This window comes from Balaenoptera borealis (genome assembly GCF_965194805.1).
Source record: "Balaenoptera borealis genome assembly, chromosome: 21".
NCBI classification, from domain to species: Eukaryota; Metazoa; Chordata; class Mammalia; order Artiodactyla; family Balaenopteridae; genus Balaenoptera; species Balaenoptera borealis.
Window position 1 is genome coordinate 31,546,538 of NC_138880.1, and position 22,393 is coordinate 31,568,930.

At 50.0% G+C, this 22,393-nt stretch overlaps 2 protein-coding genes across 9 annotated transcripts in view; one reads left to right on the top strand and one right to left on the bottom strand.

Moving 5' to 3' along the window:
• The window catches only part of LOC309619436 (uncharacterized protein), a gene marked incomplete at its 5' end in the record, with an annotated part of 176,284 nt that overhangs the window by 52,863 nt on the left and 101,028 nt on the right, over positions 1-22,393 (bottom strand). For 2 of the 8 annotated variants that reach the window (XR_014238953.1, XR_014238955.1), the window contains 3 exons: positions 793-1,628; positions 5,519-7,365; positions 7,464-15,931. Of the gene's footprint in view, positions 1-386; positions 1,629-5,518; positions 7,366-7,463; positions 15,932-22,393 lie in introns of those variants that run through there. The other 6 variants (XR_014238954.1, XM_082374633.1, XR_014238958.1 and 3 more) reach the window with 5 other exon arrangements.
• DEFB1 (defensin beta 1) lies at positions 158-16,195 on the top strand. Its single transcript, XM_082374634.1, has 2 exons — positions 158-380; positions 15,938-16,195. The coding sequence occupies exons 1-2, from the start codon at positions 320-322 to the stop codon at positions 16,084-16,086; spliced, it is 210 nt and encodes a 69-aa protein (XP_082230760.1). The 5' UTR covers positions 158-319; the 3' UTR covers positions 16,087-16,195.

Below are 22,393 nucleotides of genomic sequence, written 5' to 3' on the forward strand. Positions count from 1 at the left end.
GCTGGACCGCCCAGCTGAGACTCCAGACAGAACCGGAGGCCTGCCTCCACGCCTGCAGGCCGAGAGCTGGGTCCAGCTGCAGCCAGCCAGAGAGAAGTGTGTCCACGTGACTCCCGGCTGACTCAGGGCTTGCCGCGAAGGGTTATTTCTTAGAATTTCACTCTGGGGATTGCGACACCACCCTTCAGATCGGTCTGTGCGATTGTGCAATCCTCTAGCCCTATAAATACAGTGACACTGCAGCCGCTGGAAGCCTCTGACAGCTCCGCCTCCGAGGAGCCTCTGCCCTCCCCGGGGATCCGGGCCACCTGCCGCCACCATGAGGGTCCTCTACCTGCTACTTCTGACTCTCGGCCTCCTCTTTTCGCAGCTGGCCACAGGTGAGCTGGGGACCTGCTGCAGTGCCCGCCCCGGGGCTGGGACTCGGGGCTGAGTCTAAGGACAGCGGCGCCTGTGTCCCCAGGACGGAGCAGCAGGAAGGCATCCCCGAGGCTGAGCGGCCTGCTGGGGGCAGAGGGCCGTGGGCAGAAGCCTACCGAGCCTGCAGGGTCTGGGCCGCCCCGGCCGCTGGGAGCAAGCGCGCCTGCCTGGAGCATCCCCGGGCTGATTCTCCCGGGCGCCTGAGGGCAGCCGAGCTGCAGGAGGGCCAGACTCCCATCTGTCCCTTAGGGCTCCCTTCCCTCTGCCCTTGGCAGGGATGTGAGGCCAGCGCCGGGCAGCTCCCAGCACCTCCCAGCCCTGTCTTTGGCTCGGGCATCCTGAAAGTATCCTACGGGGAAGGGGATCACCTACCCCGTCTGCAGAATGGCTCCTCACACTGAGAGGTCAGGGTCCCAGCCAGCCGAGAGGTGCAGCCTGCCACCCCATCTCTCTCCAGCTTCCGGGGTGGGCTCTCCCAGGTGCCCTGCTGCAAGCAGATGCCTCCCGCCCCGCCCACAAGACCAGCTCAGCTGGAATCCTTGACTCACCTGCACGCAGGCAGTCAGAGATCCACCTTCCTTGAGAAATCCGTTCACATCCTCCAGGGTGGGCCATTCCCCAGTGCAGAACAGGGGAGCTCTGTGTCGGGCCCAGCTCCCCTGGGTCAAGGCAGCAGTGCCCCTGACGTTAAGAGAAGGTGAGACTCTTCTGGCAGAATCGGGGGATACGTTTTATCCCAGCCCCGTCGCTCACTCACTGAGTGATCTTGAGCAAGTCACACATTCTGGGTTTTAGTTTCCGCACCTGCAAATTGAGCGCGCTGTGGCAGGTGGCTCTAAAGGTGTTAGAGCTCTGGAATTCTCTGGAAGACCCAATTGTGCTTTTCTCCAGGCCATCACCATAGTGTGCAGACGTGCCTAATTTGCTCCTGGGGTGCCTCAGTGTTCCCCTCGGACAACTGGGTTCAGAAATATTCCAATGCAGAGTTTTAAGGTTTCCAGGTGGAACGCATAAGAGAGGTGGAGAGATTAATTTAGTGAGCTGCAACCTTGTTTCCTCAAAAGAACAGACAATACCAGTGCATGCCACGCTGTCAGCGTCTCTGCTGTTTTATCACACTCATCTCATTGCATGTGTGTCCGTACTGAGCAGCTGTGCAAAATCTCCTACTGCAGCTCAGATCACACTCAAAATGTTTGAAAGTCACTCTGTTAACGTGAAGAGTTCTTTTCAGTCTATGACGTCAAAATACGATTATGAGCATCTCATCCAAAGTATAGAAAATGAAAGTGTTTCCAAGGGTATGCGGGAGCGGCTAAACTTACTAATCGCTCATTACAGAGCTATCAGCTAACACTGTGGAGCACTTAGCGCATGCAGGATTAGCTAAAGACACTGTCCTCTGACGACAGGCAGGCCCTGTCTGGACAGAACATCAGCGAATGGATTCTCAGGATGGGGACCGGGACCCTCAGGACCAGTTGCTGACACCGGCTCACCTTCTAGAAGGGCAAGAGAAGCGCCCACCCTCCACCTCCCAGCTGCAGCTGGGAGGCCTCAAGCAGCCGAGGTCCTTGCAGGGCAAGCACCACCTCTGCGGTGCCTCTGCTGTCCCAAGACGTTTGCATCTTAAAAGAGGGCCACAGGCAAGGGCAAACTCGGCATAAGTGTCTTCTGGGGGATGTCGTCCTGTCTGGGTATTGTTATCCGGATGGGGAGGGGGAGCCCCAGGTGTCTTCTGGGGGATGTCGTGCTGTCTGGGTGTGTTATCCGGATGGGGAGGGGGAGCCCCAGGTGTCTTCTGGGGGACGTCGTGCTGTCTGGGTGTGTTATCCGGATGGGGAAGGGGAGCCCCAGGTGTCTTCTGGGGGATGTCGTGCTGTCTGGGTGTTGTTATCCGGATGGGGAGGGGGAGCCCCAGGTGTCTTCTGGGGGACGTCGTGCTGTCTGGGTGTGTTATCCGGATGGGGAAGGGGAGCCCCAGGTGTCTTCTGGGGGATGTCGTGCTGTCTGGGTGTGTTATCTGGATGGGGAGGGGGAGCCCCAGGTGTCTTCTGGGGGATGTCGTGCAGTCTGGGTGGGTTATCCGGATGGGGAGGGGGAGCCCCAGGTGTCTTCTGGGGGATGTCGTGCTGTCTGGGTGTGTTATCCGGATGGGGAGGGGGAGCCCCAGGTGTCTTCTGGGGGATGTCGTGCTGTCTGGATGTTGTTATCCGGATGGGGAGGGGGAGCCCCAGGTGTCTTCTGGGGGATGTCGTGCTGTCTGGGTGTGTTATCTGGATGGGGAGGGGGAGCCCCAGGTGTCTTCTGGGGGATGTTGTGCTGTCTGGGTGTATTATCTGGATGGGGAAGGGGAGCCCCAGGTGTCTTCTGGGGGATGTCGTGCTGTCTGGGTGTGTTATCCGGATGGGGAAGGGGAGCCCCAGGTGTCTTCTGGGGGATGTCGTGCTGTCTGGGTGTGTTATCCGGATGGGGAGGGGGAGCCCCAGGTGTCTTCTGGGGGACGTCGTGCTGTCTGGGTGTGTTATCCGGATGGGGAAGGGGAGCCCCAGGTGTCTTCTGGGGGACGTCGTGCTGTCTGGGTGTTGTTATCCGGATGGGGAGGGGGAGCCCCAGGTGTCTTCTGGGGGATGTCGTGCTGTCTGGGTGTGTTATCCGGATGGGGAGGGGGAGCCCCAGGTGTCTTCTGGGGGATGTCGTGCTGTCTGGGTGTTATCCGGATGGGGAAGGGGAGCCCCAGGTGTCTTCTGGGGGATGTCGTGCTGTCTGGGTGTATTATCTGGATGGGGAAGGGGAGCCCCAGGTGTCTTCTGGGGGATGTCGTGCTGTCTGGGTGTGTTATCCGGATGGGGAGGGGGAGCCCCAGGTGTCTTCTGGGGGATGTCGTGCTGTCTGGGTGTTATCCGGATGGGGAAGGGGAGCCCCAGGTGTCTTCTGGGGGATGTCGTGCTGTCTGGGTGTATTATCTGGATGGGGAAGGGGAGCCCCAGGTGTCTTCTGGGGGATGTCGTGCTGTCTGGGTGTGTTATCCGGATGGGGAGGGGGAGCCCCAGGTGTCTTCTGGGGGATGTCGTGCTGTCTGGGTGTGTTATCCGGATGGGGAGGGGGAGCCCCAGGTGTCTTCTGGGGGATGTCGTGCTGTCTGGGTGTTATCCGGATGGGGAAGGGGAGCCCCAGGTGTCTTCTGGGGGATGTCGTGCTGTCTGGGTGTATTATCTGGATGGGGAAGGGGAGCCCCAGGTGTCTTCTGGGGGATGTCGTGCTGTCTGGGTGTGTTATCCGGATGGGGAGGGGGAGCCCCAGGTGTCTTCTGGGGGATGTCGTGCTGTCTGGGTGTGTTATCCGGATGGGGAAGGGGAGCCCCAGGTGTCTTCTGGGGGACGTCGTGCTGTCTGGGTGTGTTATCCGGATGGGGAAGGGGAGCCCCAGGTGTCTTCTGGGGGATGTCGTGCTGTCTGGGTGTTGTTATCCGGATGGGGAGGGGGAGCCCCAGGTGTCTTCTGGGGGACGTCGTGCTGTCTGGGTGTGTTATCCGGATGGGGAAGGGGAGCCCCAGGTGTCTTCTGGGGGATGTCGTGCTGTCTGGGTGTGTTATCTGGATGGGGAGGGGGAGCCCCAGGTGTCTTCTGGGGGATGTCGTGCTGTCTGGGTGTGTTATCCGGATGGGGAGGGGGAGCCCCAGGTGTCTTCTGGGGGATGTCGTGCTGTCTGGATGTTGTTATCCGGATGGGGAGGGGGAGCCCCAGGTGTCTTCTGGGGGATGTCGTGCTGTCTGGGTGTGTTATCTGGATGGGGAAGGGGAGCCCCAGGTGTCTTCTGGGGGATGTTGTGCTGTCTGGGTGTATTATCTGGATGGGGAAGGGGAGCCCCAGGTGTCTTCTGGGGGATGTCGTGCTGTCTGGGTGTGTTATCCGGATGGGGAAGGGGAGCCCCAGGTGTCTTCTGGGGGATGTCGTGCTGTCTGGGTGTGTTATCCGGATGGGGAAGGGGAGCCCCAGGTGTCTTCTGGGGGACGTCGTGCTGTCTGGGTGTGTTATCCGGATGGGGAAGGGGAGCCCCAGGTGTCTTCTGGGGGACGTCGTGCTGTCTGGGTGTTGTTATCCGGATGGGGAGGGGGAGCCCCAGGTGTCTTCTGGGGGATGTCGTGCTGTCTGGGTGTGTTATCCGGATGGGGAGGAGGAGCCCCAAGTGTCTTCTGGGGGACGTCGTGCTGTCTGGGTGTTGTTATCCGGATGGGGAGGGGGAGCCCCAGGTGTCTTCTGGGGGATGTCGTGCTGTCTGGGTGTGTTATCCGGATGGGGAGGAGGAGCCCCAAGTGTCTTCTGGGGGATGTCGTGCTGTCTGGGTGTTATCTGGATGGGGAGGAGGAGCCCCAAGTGTCTTCTGGGGGACGTCGTGCTGTCTGGGTGTGTTATCTGGATGGGGAGGGGGAGCCCCAGGTGTCTTCTGGGGGATGTCGTGCTGTCTGGGTGTTGTTACCCGGATGGGGAGGGGGAGCCCCAGGTGTCTTCTGGGGGACGTCGTGCTGTCTGGGTGTTGTTATCCGGATGGGGAAGAGGAGCCCCAGGTGTCTTCTGGGGGACGTCGTGCTGTCTGGGTGTTGTTATCCGGATGGGGAGGGGGAGCCCCAGGTGTCTTCTGGGGGATGTCGTGCTGTCTGGGTGTGTTATCCGGATGGGGAGGAGGAGCCCCAAGTGTCTTCTGGGGGATGTTGTGCTGTCTGGGTGTTGTTATCCGGATGGGGAGGGGGAGCCCCAGGTGTCTTCTGGGGGATGTCGTGCTGTCTGGATGTTGTTATCCGGATGGGGAGGGGGAGCCCCAGGTGTCTTCTGGGGGATGTCGTGCTGTCTGGGTGTGTTATCCGGATGGGGAGGGGGAGCCCCAGGTGTCTTCTGGGGGATGTTGTGCTGTCTGGGTGTGTTATCCGGATGGGGAGGGGGAGCCCCAGGTGTCTTCTGGGGGATGTCGTGCTGTCTGGGTGTGTTATCCGGATGGGGAGGAGGAGCCCCAAGTGTCTTCCGCGTTGGAACACACAGGTGTCCCCAGCCTGTGTCCCCCGGGCCACAGTGCAGGCAGCTCTCACCTCCTCTCTGCTTACCCTCAGGCACCGGTTGCGGTTCTGGTCATTGCGTCCTCACTGCTGTGCGGTGGCTGTTACAGCTGCTGCAGCTGCCCCTGCCGTACCCGCCCTGCCCGTGGGCCGCCCCGATGGACGCACAGTTGTGGGGTTGCTGCAGGGAGGGAGCGCGGGTCAGCTCACTCCTTTTCTGGAAGAGCCCTTAGACCGGGTCATTTCGCAGGTGGGGAAATCGAGGCCCACGTGACCCGGGGGAACCAGTGTTCTGTGGTCACTGCAGGAGATCCTAAGACTTGACGTTCTCTTTAGCAGTTTTCATCTCTGTCAGAAAAGAAAAAAAATGGGTTGCCCACTTTTATCTTATTCAAATGGTCTTTCTGTGAATGCAGAATGATGTCACAATGACAAGGCGACCCAGGTCCCTGCATCAGCTGGATGGGACCCCAGCTAAGGTGTTGAGAAATCAAGACAGGTTGACGTTGTTCCCTCACTGATTCAAGGAGTGTTTGGTTAAGAGCTGCTGTGGGCAGGTGTTGCCCAGGAACAGGGGATGCCCCAGGAAAAACAGCCCTGGGTCTCATCTCTACACATTCCAGAAACAGAGCGGGACAAGAAAACCGATTACATAATTACTAACTAATGGCTACCGTGTTGTGAAATGCTGTTAAGTGCAGGATGCTAGGAGAACACATGACAGTGAGAGCTGACCTGGTCTTGAGGAGCCAGGAAGGCTTTCTTGAGGAAGCTAAGTGACGGAAAATTGGAAGTCATTTTGGTGTTCCTGATATTTTCAAAAAAATATTTCTTTTAATTTCCTCCCAACATTTAAAAGTCAGGATATGCCACCAAAAATAAAAATCTGATTTTTATCTTCTCTTTTTTTTTTAATTTAAAAAAGTTTTAAAACTTTTTATTTTATATTGGAATATAGTTGATTAACAATATTGTGTTAGTTTTAGGTGTACAGCAAGGTGATTCAGTTATACATATACATGTATCTATTCTTTTTCAAATTCTTTTCCCATTTAGGTTGTTACATAATATTGAGCAGAGTTCCCTGTACTACACAGTAGGTCCTTGTTGGTTGTCCAGTTTAAATACAGCAGTGTGTACATGTTATCTTCTCTTAAAAACACAAAAGATGTGGCAACATTCCTACCTGGCAACAGTGAGCTGCAACTAAACAGCGGCTGTGCCTCCAGACGGGACTCCCTCCCCAGGTCACTGCAGACCCCGCCGGTCCCTAATGCCTCGCCTCAGCCCGCTTCACAGATTTGTGTTACCCCCCTGGCTGCTGTGGGCAGCTGGATTTGCAGCCCTGAATTAACTAAACCAGTGAAAGGAGAGAAGTCAAGGACAAACCGGACGGAAAGGATAGCTGGTGTGAAAGCCTAGAGATGAAGAGAAATAAAAAACCCTGGATCTCGCTTTTAGCTTAGGCCTCCCAGTGCCCCCGTGGGGGAGGAAGAATCATTATCCCCGTTTCCTGGGTAAATAACAGGAATGGAGTCACGTGGCTGGTCGCAGAGCAGGGACTCACAGGCCCTCAGCTGCAACACTGCAGGCCGCTCGAGGCACAGGGCGCGCCAGGCCGCAGAAAGGAGCCGGGACGGTGATGCGGGGGCAGATCCAGCGAGGCCTGAGGCAGCAGGAAACGCATCTGGGTGCGAGTGAGCCCCAGGGGGTTGTAAACCCGCGAGTGACAGAATCAGAAGCGGCTTCTTTAAGAGACCGGTTTGCTGGGCTTCCCTGGTGGCGCAGTGGTTAACAATCCGCCTGCCAATGCAGGGGACACAGGTTTGAGCCCTGGTCCGGGAAGATCCCACATGCCGCAAAGCAACTAAGCCCGTGCGCCACAACTACTGAGCCTGCACTCTAGAGCCCAAGAGCCACAACTACTGAGCCTGCGCTCTAGAGCCCACCCATGTGCCACAACTGCTGAGCCCGTGAGCCACAACTACTGAGCCTGTGCTCTAGAGCCCACCCATGAGCCACAACTGCTGAGCCCGCGAGCCACAACTACTGAGCCTGTGCTCTAGAGCCCACCCATGAGCCACAACTGCTGAGCCCGCGAGCCACAACTACTGAGCCTGCATGCCACAGCTACTGAGCCTGTGCGCCCAGAGCCCGTGCTCTGCAACGAGAGAAGCCACCACAATGAGAAGCCCACACACTGCAATGAAGAGCAGCCCCTGCTCACCACAACTAGAGAAAGTCCGCGCACAGCAACGAAGACCCAACGCAACCAAAAATAAATAAAAAAAAAAAAAAAAAAAGAGACTGGTTTGCTGCCACGTGGAGGTCAATCAGAGGAGAGGAAAGCAGATACAAGGGGAGAGCGAGGACGTTCTTCCTGTAAACAGGGCCCGCAGCGGCGCTTTTGCCAGGGTGCTCAGCAAGTTAACCAAAATTAATGTCGCTGATAGAGTCACAGCCCAATCCTCAGTCCCCTTCTTTCCTTTCCCTCGGGACACCGATACCACGTGCATTCCCAGGAGTCTGGGCCTCTGTTTCCTCACCTTTCAAGTGACGGATAAGGCAAAACAAGTCCCAGCCCAACGTCCTGTGACCCTGGCTCTCCACCTGGCCTCGCTCACACCTGAGCGTCTACTCTAAGCCTCACCCTGACCTGCTGGCCCGAATACCTTCCACCTCTCAGAACTCTGGCAGCAGCACCAGGAATGTGCCTGCTATGGCCTCGGGTCCCGTCCGGAAAAACACGCTCCCCGGTGCCTCAGACACAAGCCCCTGACTCCTACGACGACGCAGACCTGACAGAGGCACCCGATTAGCAATGCGGGGGAAAGAGTCATCCTCAGAAACGCCGGTCACACGGCACCGGCTATGGCACTTCATAGTGCCACGAGCAACTCCGAAAACATCTCACTAAGTGTCCCCAGCATCTGCATCCGTCAGGCAGGGACGACTCTTATCCCCACGTTAGAGGTGGTTTTTGCAGGGAATCTCAGAGAGGCTGACTTTTCAAATACTCAGCCCGCGAATACCAAGGACTCGAATTCAGCTCTGACTCGAACTCCTATATTCTTTTCCCACACCTCCCAAAGACCTCTGGATATGTCACCAGCCAATCGATTCATCCTAAGGATAATCTAGATGGAAGTGACTTAAAGCTTTCATGAACTTAACAGGAGGCACTGCTGATTAGCGGTGGCCAGCAAGCGTTTCTAGGAACAGGGACGTTCATGGGTGACCCATCTGTGGAAGAGGGCCCCTGAGTTTTCATTTGGTTTGCAGTTCTGTTATTTGTTTTGCAGGAGTGGCTTGTATATATTTGACTTCTTCCCCAGAGAGCTTGAAAAGATCCACAGAGGTGAAGTCCGACCCTCTCTGGCCTCCACTGACCGCCTGAGCCACCGGCACCTCTCCTAAGTGGGCAAAGCGGCCTCTATCTTAACGTCCCCAGTGGGAGGGAACCCACTCACTCGCGGGCAGCCCTTCCCCTGGCACACTGCCAACCAGCCACCTCGTCCTGACTCGGGAAAGGGCCCAGCTGACTTGCCCAGGCCCACGTTCCGAGACGACCAGTCTCACGTCGCTTCCCACGGACAAGTCCCTTTGTGCATCCCCACAGGTGTGGGACTCCACGGCCAGCACTGGAAAATCGGGGTTGCGCTCTGGCTTCTGCAGATCTGTGTCTGCGTCTGCTCCCCTCACATCTCAGATCCGTGGGTCCCGTCAACCCTGCTCTGGCTCCTGACTTTCTCCACGCCTGTGCTTTTCTGCGGCTTGTGCAGTGCGGTCCTCCAGGGCAGGGGGTAGGGGTCCCGGCAGGGGTGGAGCTCAGGCCTCTTCTTCTCCAAAACCCTTGTCGTTTCGGCACTTCACTCCGCTTTAGCCTTGGTGGTCTTTTAGTACAAGAAATTTGTATTTTAGTCAAAAGCTCCCCCATTTTCCCTTCTGACGTTGTTCCAAAACTTCACTTGCACCTCCAACTGTATACTGTCAATCCAACTTCAGAGGAGAGGGCCGGGGGACAGGGTCCACTGCCCGTGGCCTGAGGACCACACTCCCCGTCTCAGAGCCCCCCCCACCTCCTGTCTCTCTGAAAGAGAGATTCTTTAATTTCTTAAAGATTTCTTTAAGAAATTTTATTTTCGTGGCTCATTTATGTAAAGTGCAAAGATCCCCCTATGTTTCCAGTGTATCTTCTTCTCTATAGCCTTTTTCACCTGCCCTTTTCCTTGAACCTCCACCATCTGACCCGCACAGGCTACGTCCCATCTCGGCAGCACGGACAGCTGTCCATGCCCCTCAGGCAGATTTATTTCCTGATGACTCCGTAACAGCCAAGCCTCTCCTGTGTTCACGGCCATGAACTTTCTTCCTCTCATTTTCTTCTGGGACTGACCCATTGGTACTTATTTTCTAGTTAATTTCCTGCTACTTAATCACAATAGCCCTTCATTCAGCCAACATCTATTATTACAGTTGACTTAAAAAACAGTTGGTGGTGTAGTTGCACTTGGGTGGGATTATTAAGAGTCCAGCTATAATTGGCCTAATTGTGTAGTATTTGAGAGTCTCTCTTTTCGCCGCAAGCATAGAAGCTGGTACAACAAGCCTGCTTTCCTAACAGGCCCGCTCCCTTCACCCCTTCTCATCCTTCATTCTCACCTATAAGTGAGTTCCCTCTTTACCATGTTCCTCTGGTTCATGGCGCTCCAGAGGCCGCCACATGATGTGCTGGATTGTATTTCTCAGACCAGCTGAATAAGGACCAAGATAAGAATAAGCGCAAGTCTAGAGAAGTACTATCATTCATGGGAAAGGGGAGGAGAAGAGCGGGGCTGTGAGTTATCCAAGGGGCTCGCATGCCCGGGGAGTGGACGGAAACGGACCAAGGCAGTGATGGGAGAGGGTGTAGGAAGCTGCACATAGCACAGGAGGCCCACAGTGCTAGGAATACACAGAAGACCTTTTCAAAAGCAACTGTTATTTTTTAAATTTTTAGTTGTAAAATATAACATATATCCAGGAAAGTACATAAAACTTGAATGTATAATTTAATGAATTATTATAAAACAAGCACTCCTGTAACCACAATGTGAGTCAAGAACTAGAACTTGGCCAGCACCTAAGAGGCTCTCCTCCAGGCTTCTCAGTCACAAATCCCTCCTTCCCCCAAAAGCGATCATCACTTGACTTTTATGGTCATAACTTCCCATATTTCTTATAGTTTTACCATGTTATCATTCATGTTGAATAATATAGCTTGGTTTGTGCATACGTTTCAACTGACTACGTATCAAGAGGTGGTGGCATTGCTGGGTCGTAGCATATGCTTATACTACTGAATTTTTATGAATGCCAAACTGTTCTCCAAAAGCGTATATATCAATTTATACTCCTACAACCAATGAATGAAAGTACCTGTTCTTCCATATCCATGTCAACACTTGATAATGTCAATCATTTAAAAATTTTAGCCGTCTGGTGAGGGTACTGGCATAGCATTGGCGATTTAATTTGCATTTCCCTGATAAATAATAAGTTCAGTACTTTTGTGTATAATTACTGGCCACTTGGATATCTTTTGTGAAGTACCTATTTGTCTTCTGCCCATATTTTCTATCAGATATCTGTCTTTTCTTAATGATTTCTAGTAGTTCTTTATATATTCTGCATAGAAGCTCTTTGTTGGTTGTAAGCATTAGAAATATCTTCTTCTACCTTGTGCCTTAATTTTTCACTCTCTCAATGGAAACTTTCCTTAAGCAGAGGTTTTCCACGTTATTTTAATATGGTTAAATGTGTCATATCTTTTCCTTTAGGGTTAGTGCTTTTGTACCTTAAGAAATCTTTTTTTACTCCAAAAGCACGAAGAAAGTGTTCAGTGCTGTTTTCTGGGGGCTTACTGTTTTTCCTTTTACATTTAGGCTTATAACCATCTGGCAGTGGTTTTTAGTGTGCATGTATGGTCTGAGCTAAGGGTAAAGGGGTTTTTTTTCCACTATGAATATCCAATTGTCTCAGAACCAACCACTGAGAAGACCATTTTTCTCCACTGTTCTGCTGAGCCACTGTTTTTCTACTTCAACTCTCCATATATGCATGTATCTCTTTCTGCTGTCCTACTTATGTATTTGTCTGCCCTTGTATCCTCACCACACTAATTACAGTGGCTCTGTAATTAGTCTCAAAATCCAGTAAAGCAAATTCTCCCGCCTTCTTTTCTCTGAGTGTCTTGGCTATTCTTGGTCCTTGGAATTTCCATATATATTTTAGTATCAGCTCATCAAGTTTCACTGAAAGAATCTCTTGGGATTTTATGGTATTGGGTTAAATCTGCAGCTTAATTTGGGGAAAATTAACATTTTAAAAATAATTAATCCTCCAATGCTTAAACATAGTATTTCTACTTATTTAGGGCCTCTTTAAATTCAAAAAAATACTGTATTCTTTATAGATAGAGGTATTGCACATAATTTCTAAGATTTATAACTAGGCATATTTTATGCTCTTCTATATGGTGTTTTTATTTTATTTCCTTTTTTCTGTTGGTTGCTAATATACAAAAGTAAAATTCATTTTTTCTTTTTTCTTTTTTGTATGTTGATCTCAGCAAATTTGCTAAGTTTGCTTGTTCATTCCTTTTGGATTGCCTACATATAATCGTAATGTCTGCAAATAGAGACAATTTTATTTCTTCCTTTCCAACCCTTGTACCTTTTATTTTATTTTTTATCTTATCCCCCTGGCCAGTACTTCAAGTACAATGTGGAATGGTAATGACAACAGCAGTTATGCTGGTCTGATTGCCAATCTCATGGAATGTTTTCAATACTTGACCATGAAGTGTACTGTATGTTGTAGGCTTCTGTAGGTACTCTTTATCAGATTAGGGAAGTTTCCTCCAGTTTCTTATTTGCTAGGAGCTTTTTTTTTTTATCATGAATCAACGTTGATTTTTTTTCCAATATCTTTCTGCATTTATTAAGATAATATAATCATTGGCTGATTAGATTATGGGAATATTTAATCTCCCTGGGCCTCAGTTTCCCTGTCTGTAAGTTAGGAAAAAGTGATACATTCCTTGGAGGATTAAATGCAACCATAAACGTGTTAGTTCCCCACCAAAGGAAAGATGACCAGCTTCAGAATCTTAGAAATGGATGAGATCACATAATCTAGTCTCCTCAATTTTAAACTTGAGAAGCTGGGGCTCAGAAAGTTTGAGTGCTTTGCTAAAAATCACACAAATTCATTCTAGAACAAGGAATGTAACCAAAGTACCCTGACATTAAATATGTTGCTATTTCTTCTGGGTCCTATAATGTACTAGATCCTCAAAGATAATGCCAGAAATGAGTTCCCACTGAGTGTGGTGACACCATAATTCACTAGCAGAGAGGTGGAGTGAGAACTGGTGGGGGTCATGGTACTACCTCTGGTCCTGGCTCTGCCTGTGGCCAACGGCATGCCCTGGGGGGCATCGCCAGACCTCAGCTTCTTCATCTAGGGAGAGAATCACAGAGAGGTTGAAGTAGTTGAGCTCTGAGGTCCATCTGGGCTCTAAAAAGCCACAGTTAGTTGTATTTGGGTCTCCTCTGTTTACCCAACAAAAGGAAGGGTAAATATAACATTAAATATACATATATTTAAATGTTGGTATAAATACACACACACACACACACACACACACACACACACACACACTCCAACAAGAAAAAGAAAGTGTAGACCTTCTGATCTCAAAGGGCTTTCACATTTATTAGCTTGATCCATCTTCCTAATAACGATCACTTGGAGGACGTACTGAAGGAGGGATTCAATCTTGCAGCAGGGGTTGGACTGAGTATCTTTCCAGCTCTGACATCTTCCAATGAAGAGCAAAAAAAGCTGGAACTGGAGATTTAGAGAGTCTAGTTGACTATGATCTTACTGGAGGTCGATATTGTGGTGAGGCTTTTATTATTTTTTTTTTAATTATTTATTTATTTATTTATTTATGGCTGTGTTGGGTCTTCGTTTCTGTGCGAGGGCCTTCTCCAGTTGCGGCAAGTGGGGGCCACTCTTCATCGCAGTGCGTGGGCCTCTCACTATCGTGGCCTCTCTTGTTACGGAGCACAGGCTCCAGACGCGCAGGCTCAGCAATTGTGGCTCATGGGCCTAGTTGCTCCGCGGCATGTGGGATCCTCCCAGACCAGGGCTCGAACCTGTGTCCCCTGCATTGGCAGGCAGATTCTCAACCACTGCGCCACCAGGGAAGCCCCATGGTGAGGCTTTTAAAACCTGGAACAATCTTGAACAGCATCGGCAGGAATCAATACAATGTATAGAAAGAATACAGGCTGGAGATCAGGAGACTGTGTTTTGTGTGAGCAACTGAGTGGCCTTGGCCTAAGATGCTTCCCTGGGACAGTGGGACCAGCATGTCTCTCAATGCCCTTCCATCTCCATGGCAACACAGTCCAATGAGATGTTCTGTGATGATGGAAATATTCTACCGCTGCATGGTCCAATGCAGTAACCACTAGCCACATGTGGCCATCAAGCACTCGCAATGTGGGTGATGTAGTTTCGATTAATTAAAATGTAAATCACCACACGCAGCTGGTGGCCACCACATTGCACAGCACAGCTCTGTAGTGAACAAAACGAGATGAAGCCTCTTTTGCTCTTGGTAGATGGGACACATCTAAGGTATTTTGTGTTTATTCCGGGCCTCAAACTTAAGGAAGTCTATCCATGAACTGAACACATCCAGAGGAGAATGAACAGGGTTGTAAAGTGTCTGGAAACTAGACACTGAGAAAAATGAGAAAAAGAAGACTTTTAAGGCAGTAGAATGACTGAAAATGGGACAGCCTTCTGAGTGATTAGACTTGTCTGTATAAAGCAGGAAAACACCACTAGCTGGAAGTTACTGAGAGGACAATTTCCATCAGTAGGAACACCAAGTGTCCAGCAGGCAGAGATTAGAATACCTGTCTCCTAGGGTGACAATGGCCTGCTGCATTAATCACCTAGGTCTGCTCTAGTGTGGGCGGCTTAAAACAACAGACGCTTTTTTCTCATAGTTCTGGATGGTAGAAGTTCAAGATCAAGGTGTTGGTTTGGTTTCTCCTGACGCCTCTCTCCTCGGCTGACAGAGGGCCGCCTTCTGTCCTCACATGGCCTTTCCTTTTGTGCTCACACATCACTCGTGTCCCTTTGTGTGTCCAAATTTCCTCTTCTTATAAGGACACTATTGATTAGTGATCACCCATATACCTCGTTTAACCACAATCAGCTCTTTAAAGGCCCATCTCCAAATACAGTCACATTCTGAGGTCCTCGGGGGCTTGGGGCTTCAACTATGATTTGGGGGGGCGGGGACATTGGGGGGGGTTTCAGGCCATAACACCTGCCAACAGAGAGACACAAAACAATGGCTACATAGCCGCTTGCCAGGGGTGTCAGAGGGCAGCTTTTTCTGTTGGATACAGAGGAAGATGAATCTAGAGGTCTTCAAATTATGAGATTCTGTGACGGGGAGGAAGACAAAATAAATTCCAACTGGGAAAATTATGAAAGCTTTATAGAGTAGCTATAATTTTTTTTTAAATTTTTTCTTCCCCTACACCTGTCTTACTTCTTAAGGGCTCAATCTTTTTTTAAAAAAATTAATTAATTAATTAATTTATTTTTGGCTGTGTTGGGTCTTCGTTTCTGTGCGAGGGCTTTCTCTAGTTGCGGCAAGCGGGGGCCACTCTTCATCGCGGTGTGCGGGCCTCTCACTATCGCGGCCTCTCTTGTTGAGGAGCACAGGCTCCAGACGCGCAGGCTCAGTAGTTGTGGCTCATGGGCCCCGTTGCTCTGCAGTATGTGGGATCTTCCCAGACCAGGGCTCGAACCCGTGTCCCCTGCACTGGCAGGCAGATTCTCAACCACTGCGCCACCAGGGAAGCCCTAGAGTAGCTATAATTTTAACCTGACATTAAAGGATCACAGATTGCAGCAGACATGGTGATGGGGAGGTGGCGGGGGTGGGCAGGGATTCAAGCTGGAGGGAATGATGTAACTAAACAGCATAGGAGTAAAAGGAAAGTTCAGGAATGCTCCTGGAATTAGAAAGATGCTTCTGCATTTCTGAAACAGAGGATGGCAACAGTACAAAGTGGTCGAATACCTATTTGGGGACTAATGTGAATTCCCTGTACACCAAAGCTCCCTGGGCAAGAGAAAGTCCACTCAGAACCCTGCTGTTCATCCCTGGCTTTTGTATGGCTACAGCTGGCATAGACCTCGGATGGAGGGGTCTCTTTAGATGCCTTATTTCATGAGCAGCCTCACAGATCAACTGAGTGCAAAGCTCTTGGAAGGGAAACCCCTGTGACATGCTTTGCAAAGGGTGGTCTGTTCTGCTTTCACCGAGTGTTCTGAAGTCCCTGTGGCTGCAAGCCCAGAGTCTGAAGTGCTCTCTTTCCCTTCTCATAGGTGTTAACCTGCTTACGGGTCTCGGCCAGAGGTCCGACCACTACAAATGTGTCAAGAAAGGGGGGACCTGCAACTTCTCCCCCTGCCCGCTCTTCAACAGGATTGAAGGCACCTGTTACAGTGGAAAAGCCAAGTGCTGCATCCGTTGACTCTGAGCTGGAGCATGGGCAGAGGGGACCCAGAAGCCAAGTGAAGTATTTGTAACTGTTGTTTGAATAAAAGAAGGTTTTTTTGAGGCATACGTCCTTCAGACCAAAATGAGTCTTGTGTCTCCTTTTAGAAGAGGTTCAGAAAGTATGAAGGTCAGAAGGGCAGACAGGCTGGGCCGCAAAGCCTGTCCAGGATGGGACTGGGGGATGCCGACCAGGTTATCAGCTGTTTCACTGCCACTTTGTTTCATCACCAGATCTACACATGAGGGATGCAGGGGGTCCACGTGAGACTAAGGACACCTGATGACGAGATGACACAGCTTCAGGCCTCCCTCTGTCCCAGCGGAAGTTCACCCCTGATTCAGCGGTCTCAGCTGCCTGCCCATCTGCAGAGGCCAGAACCGCTGCCCTTTCTCCTCCCTGGGCCGGGGGCAGTGGGTTGTGGGTTGGTTAACCTCAGCATCTGAGGACCTTCGCTAGGACCATAAAGCTATTCCTATTTCACTCTGTAGGCCTAATAGTAGGGTTCCCGGGTGACCATTCTTCACTCCAGCACAATCACGTGGTCTATATACATGTCACTTAGAAAAGCATCCTCTACGACCACTGCCCCTGCCTTTCATGTCTGCACCATTAGGCCTGTAGACACCCACTGATGGGGAAGAGGGGGTTGCCTTCCCTTTTTTCCAATAAATTTCTTACAACTCCTGACGATGCATGTGCTTCTGTCCTCTCCTTCATCAGGCAACAGCAATTCCACATTCCACTTCGATAAATTACAAGCACAAATAAAAATCAAACATTATAAAAACTTTGGGGGAATTCCCTGGTGGTCCAATGGTTAGGACTCCTGGCTTTCACTGCCCCGGGCCCAGGTTCAATCCCTGGTCAAGGAACTCTGATCCTGCAAGCCATGCGGCCCAGCCAAAAAAAAGAAAAAATTTTGCCCCCATCCCCCAGTGATGGATTTAGACGCCACACCCCTCTTTTGTGAGGGAAAGGCAGAGGAGATGCCATTATGCTGTGGACATTTACCGCTACTCGGGCGTTCTCTGTAACATGAACATGGCAAGTGTTCATTACAGTGCGTCCAGGCCTCCCCCTTCTCCTGAAAAGCTAAGAAATAATCTGTTGACTTAAAAAAAATATTCACAACCTAAAAGTTGAGAGCTATGTCTTATTTGGCGGGAAAGTTTAGGACTTCAAGCCCGGGAGGCAGCATCTGAAGTAACCCTGAGAGAAATTCTCCCAGGAAGCGAGGGGGGAGCCAGCTTATACAGAAGTTTTGCAACAAAGGAGAGGTAGTCAGGAATGTCAAAAGATTATTGTTCATTAAAGAAAACCAGATATCCCAAGTTAAGGAATTTAACTTGGCGCTTTTATATGTATGGGAAGATGCAAGAGTCTGGGCTCGCTGAAATCACTCCTTCAGCTCTCTGGGGCCAGTATCCTGTGTGTTCCCATCCTGAGTTTCCTCAGGGCTCATGGTAGGGAATGGCTGCAGTCTGATGGCAGCTAGATGGCAGGCATTCTTTCCTTCCTGAGTCCCCTCAGGACTCACCGGCTCACCAACGGCTGTGGCTGCAATTGCTGATGACTGTGACATCCTTCATTTACTGATACGGCTGGCAATATTCCACTCATCCCCAGCCACAAAGAGGGCACTGACCATCTCGGGAAGGTGGTGGCGTCACATCTATAGCCCTGTCACCAGAGACTACAGGCTCAGACCAGAAAGACTAGCAGGGTTCTTGCAGCCCTTCCCAGCCCAACAGCATTTGGCCCCGGGACTTACATTCCTCAGGGGGTAGCAAGTTTTAAAGGAGATGTCCCATCTCCTCTCCACCTTCTCTCCTCCACCCAAACCTCCTGGGAGCTTCTGCATTCACCTACACCTGTGTGCCCAGTGTCACCCTCCTTTGGTGAAACTGGAATGCAAAAGATATTGCCTGAACCAGCCTGGAGGGAAGATGGCTTTGAAGTTAAGGGGGGCGGTACGTGGGGTTGTCTACAAGGCACTTCACCCCCGAATGACTGAAAGGCCCAGTTTCATGGTTCCTATTATAGCATCTGTCTAGATGAAGAGAAAGTGTGGATTTGAGTAAGCCGTACATACAGACCCAGATCCAACCCTTTATTACCGCGGCTGTCATTAAGGAATTGCTGAATCACGTACCTTCATAGTCATTAAACACGCTGACAACTCTGAGTGGGAAAAGTGTCCACTGGAGGAGATCGGCGTTGGATGCTGGATGCTGTTTCAAGGGCGCCCTCCCCTCTTCATTACTGTTGCCTTTTGGGGTGCTAGGGTGGATGGAAGCCTAGTTTACATCAGTGAGTGAGTCTGCTCTTTCCTATCATGAGCGATATGCTAGGTACTTTGGTCAAGAGCTACTTGAATGCCAACATAAATTGATTAGTGAGGACCTCTACCACCACTGCAGTTGTGTCAGCAAAGCCGGACATTGCAGCCCAGATCTCTGGGAAAGGATGCAACGCACGATCACCACTAAGGCACACTATCTACCTGCACAGACAGGCATGGGAGCTGCAGTCACCCTGCCAACCCCCACCTCAGTCACTACTAAGGCACACTATCTACCTGCACAGACAGGCATGGGAGCTGCAGTCACCCTGCCAACCCCCACCTCAGTCACTACTAAGGCACACTATCTACCTGCACAGACAGGCATGGGAGCTGCAGTCACCCTGCCAACCCCCACCTCAGTCACTGAGGTGCTTCACAGGCAGGCGGCATCATGCACAAGGCAAAGTGCACCCTCGCTTTGCTTCAGCGTTTGACAGTGAACTCGTAGGGCCTCACATTGGGAAATATGTGGCACCCTGGCTTCCCTGGCTCGTGGGCCTATAAGGCATGTCACCCCATCAAGTAGAGAGACCTGCCATGGCATTCCAAGCGTTCTTGTTTTCATGGGCACTAGCAAGTCTCAGCCATTCAAGGTTTCGTCACAAGTTTCCCCAAAAGGGGGAACTTTCTCCAATAAAAAAGGATGAACAAGGGGAGAACTGGAGCTACTCATATACATGTTAGTCTTCAGAGTAAAGGCATCTGTGTTAGTCAGGGTTCTCTGCAGAAGCAGAGCCAACAGGATATGTGTGTATATATACAGAGGGAGATTTAGTTTAAGGAATTGACTCATAGGATTGTGGAGACTTAGTGAGTCCAGAATCTAATGGGGAGGCCGACAGGCTAGTGATACAGAAAAGAGTTGCAGCTTGAGTCCAAAGGCAGTCTGCTGGCAGAACTCCTTTCTTCCTGGGGGAGGTCGGTCTTTCTTCTATTAAGGCCTTCCGCTAATCAGACGAGGCCCACCCACATTATGGAGGGCAGTCTGCTGTACTCAAGAGTACCCTGATTTCAACACTGTGGTGTATATATTTTATTTTCTGTATATTGTGATGGTTTGGTATCTTTCTAAAAAAGCAAAAAACAAACAAACAAACAAATGAAAAACCCAAAACGAAAAGACACCCTTCTGGCTGGGAAGAAACTTCTCTTCTTGGTGCTAGTGAATGCTTAGAGCAAAGGGTCCAGCTGGGAGCATGCGTTTGCTATGCCAGCTACCCAGTCCAGAGCCAGGCCTCCTCTCTGTGGCTCCCACTTTACAGGAGAGGACATTCCTCTGCCTGCATCACGCCAGGGCAACTAGAGAAAGCTAGTTGCCTGTGACTTAAAGCTCACCAAAGTATTCACGCTAGCCTATCCTCAGCTAATTCCCTATCCTGCCTTGTTTTCCCATGGAAACCCTAATAAAGGTTCTGGATTCTGTCTCCTGCCCACACTACTGTTTCCCCATGTGGCCCTGTGAAGTGTGCCCTGCCTCCCATCTCTAGGACCTGTGAGGACAATAAACTTTATTTTCCTGAGCCTCTCCTCTGGCTCCTCTTGTGGCCTCACCTGACTGACCATCTCATAAAAGAACACAAAACAAATGTTAATCTTACCCTGAAATCACCTTCACGGAAACACCCCCATTAATGTTCAACCAAATATCTGGGCACCGTGTTCCAGCCCAGTTGGCACAGAAAATCAACCATCAAGGCATCTTTAATGGCACCTTAGAGGCAGTCATTCTGCTGGGCAGACATCCCATATTTGTACCTGAAAACAAAGATCTCTTATCAGCATGACCTACCCATGTCAAGGTTCCCACGTGGTTTTGCCTGTCAAAGAAAAAGCTTATGAGGAAACAGGTCTTCCAACAGAATAGCTTAGGAAACGCACTCTTCCTACCTAGAACACAACTCAGATCTTTATCCTTAACTGGGAATACACAACCAAGAAAAAGAAGACATGTGAGGCCAACCAAAGGCATGATGGAGAAAGCCACATTAAACAAATACAAATTGCCTCTGAGAAAGTACTGTTAGTCCTGGGAACAAAAGAGAACTTGTAAAAATTGTTATTAGTATCATCAAATGGGTGAAAGGAGATATTGTAGTCATACAGTGCTAATAAAATGTCCCGGGGAAACCTCAGAGAATGCAAAGAAGACAGCCACTTATGGATTGTTGACAAAATAAAATTTTTTCGTTCAGTGCAATATTTAATAAAGCAGAGAAATGTTGTGATGCCTTTAAGAAACATTTCCATCCAAAATGGTTAATAAAAAAAAGAAAATTTGACATTTAGATGAAGGTCCCCTAAGTTCCCCAAGTTCCCAGAGACCACAGGAGCTCGTGGAGTCACCAGAAGGACAAAGTAAGTCCTAAATGGTGACGTGGAGAAAGTCACCTCCCAAGCAGGAACATCCATGGCATGTTCTCACATGAGCTAGAAAAGAACTTCTAGGGTGTTAAGTCACTAAACTTAGAAAGTTTATTTGTTATTGTAGCCAAAGTGGCCCTATTAGACATGGGTCCATACACAGCCTCTAACCCAAGACTGATGAAAAGTGAAATCCCCAGTTGATAACTCCACGGACCTAAGGACCAAGCAGAACAACCTGAAAAAGGAGATTTGAGCTGTAGGATGGATTTCTGTGGGTGGAAGGGACCCCATGTATTGGACTGTAGGCTAAACAGCTGAGTAAATTTCACAAGATAATAATGTAATACACACACACACACACACACACACACACACACACACACACACAATGTTTAATAGCCTCTGGAAAACATCTCTGTGACATAACTGTGGTCCAAATATAAAAGTATTTCTTACTTTTCAACCCTTAGAATCAACTACGGACGATGCACTGAAGATTTCTTTAAGGTTACAGATTAGAATACAATTGTTACTGATGTGGCCACATCAATGGATAACTGAGAGCAGTTGGAAGGTAGATGGGGAAGGAGAGACAGAGGGAGAGGCGTCTTGTTGTACATGGTGGGTAATCAGGGACATCGTCTAAAGTTGTTGCATAAGAAATAGATGTAGAAGTGCTATGTCCTCCCCAAATTTACATGTGGAAGCCTAATCTCCAAGGTGATAGAACTTGGAGGTGAGGCCTTTAAGAAGTGATTAGATCACAAGGTAGAGCCTCATGAATGGAATTCTCATAAGAAGGGGCAGGAGAGATGGTCTCTTTCTCTCTGCCATCGAAGGGAACAGCAAGAAGGCAGCTGCCTACAAGCCAGGAAGCAGCTCTCGCCAGAACCTAACCATGCTGGCACCCTGATCTCCAACTTCCAGCCTCCGGAACTGTGAGAAATAAATGTTTCTTGTCTAAGTCACCCAGCCTACGGTATCTTGCTATAGCAACCCAGACTATGACAATGAGTATGCTATATAAAGGCCTAAACTAAACCAATAAAATAACTAGAAATAATAACATGCCCTCTTATTTGGACATAAGAAGGGAAGGGGGTTGGGTAGTATCAACTAAATCCTCGTGGTTTATGGGATAACAGACGGTGTTTAAAGTTAATAAGTGAAAACAAGAGGTGCGAGCATGTCATTCAGAAAAGGAGCAGAGCTGAACGTGAAAAATGGTGAAAGGTAGTTGCTTCCTGTTATAAATACTTTTTAAGAATTTAGTTTTCATAAAATACACGTACAAGTTTTGTAAAATGTATGCAGAGTGTCGAATGTATACTTTGAAGATGTAAGACATTATTGTTGTCCAATGGAAAAACCAAAGCCGTGTGAACCCGCGCCCCTCCTCAGAGCAACTTCTACAAGAACTGCATCAGTGTTGGTTTCCCGCATTGGCATTCTGTGGAAGAATGGCCTGCTCCTAGGAGGTATGTGCTGAAGTATTTAGGGCTGAAATGTCACGACGCTGGCAACTTCCTCTGTAATAGCTCAAAGCCAATAAAAGTTGCAAAGCGATTACAA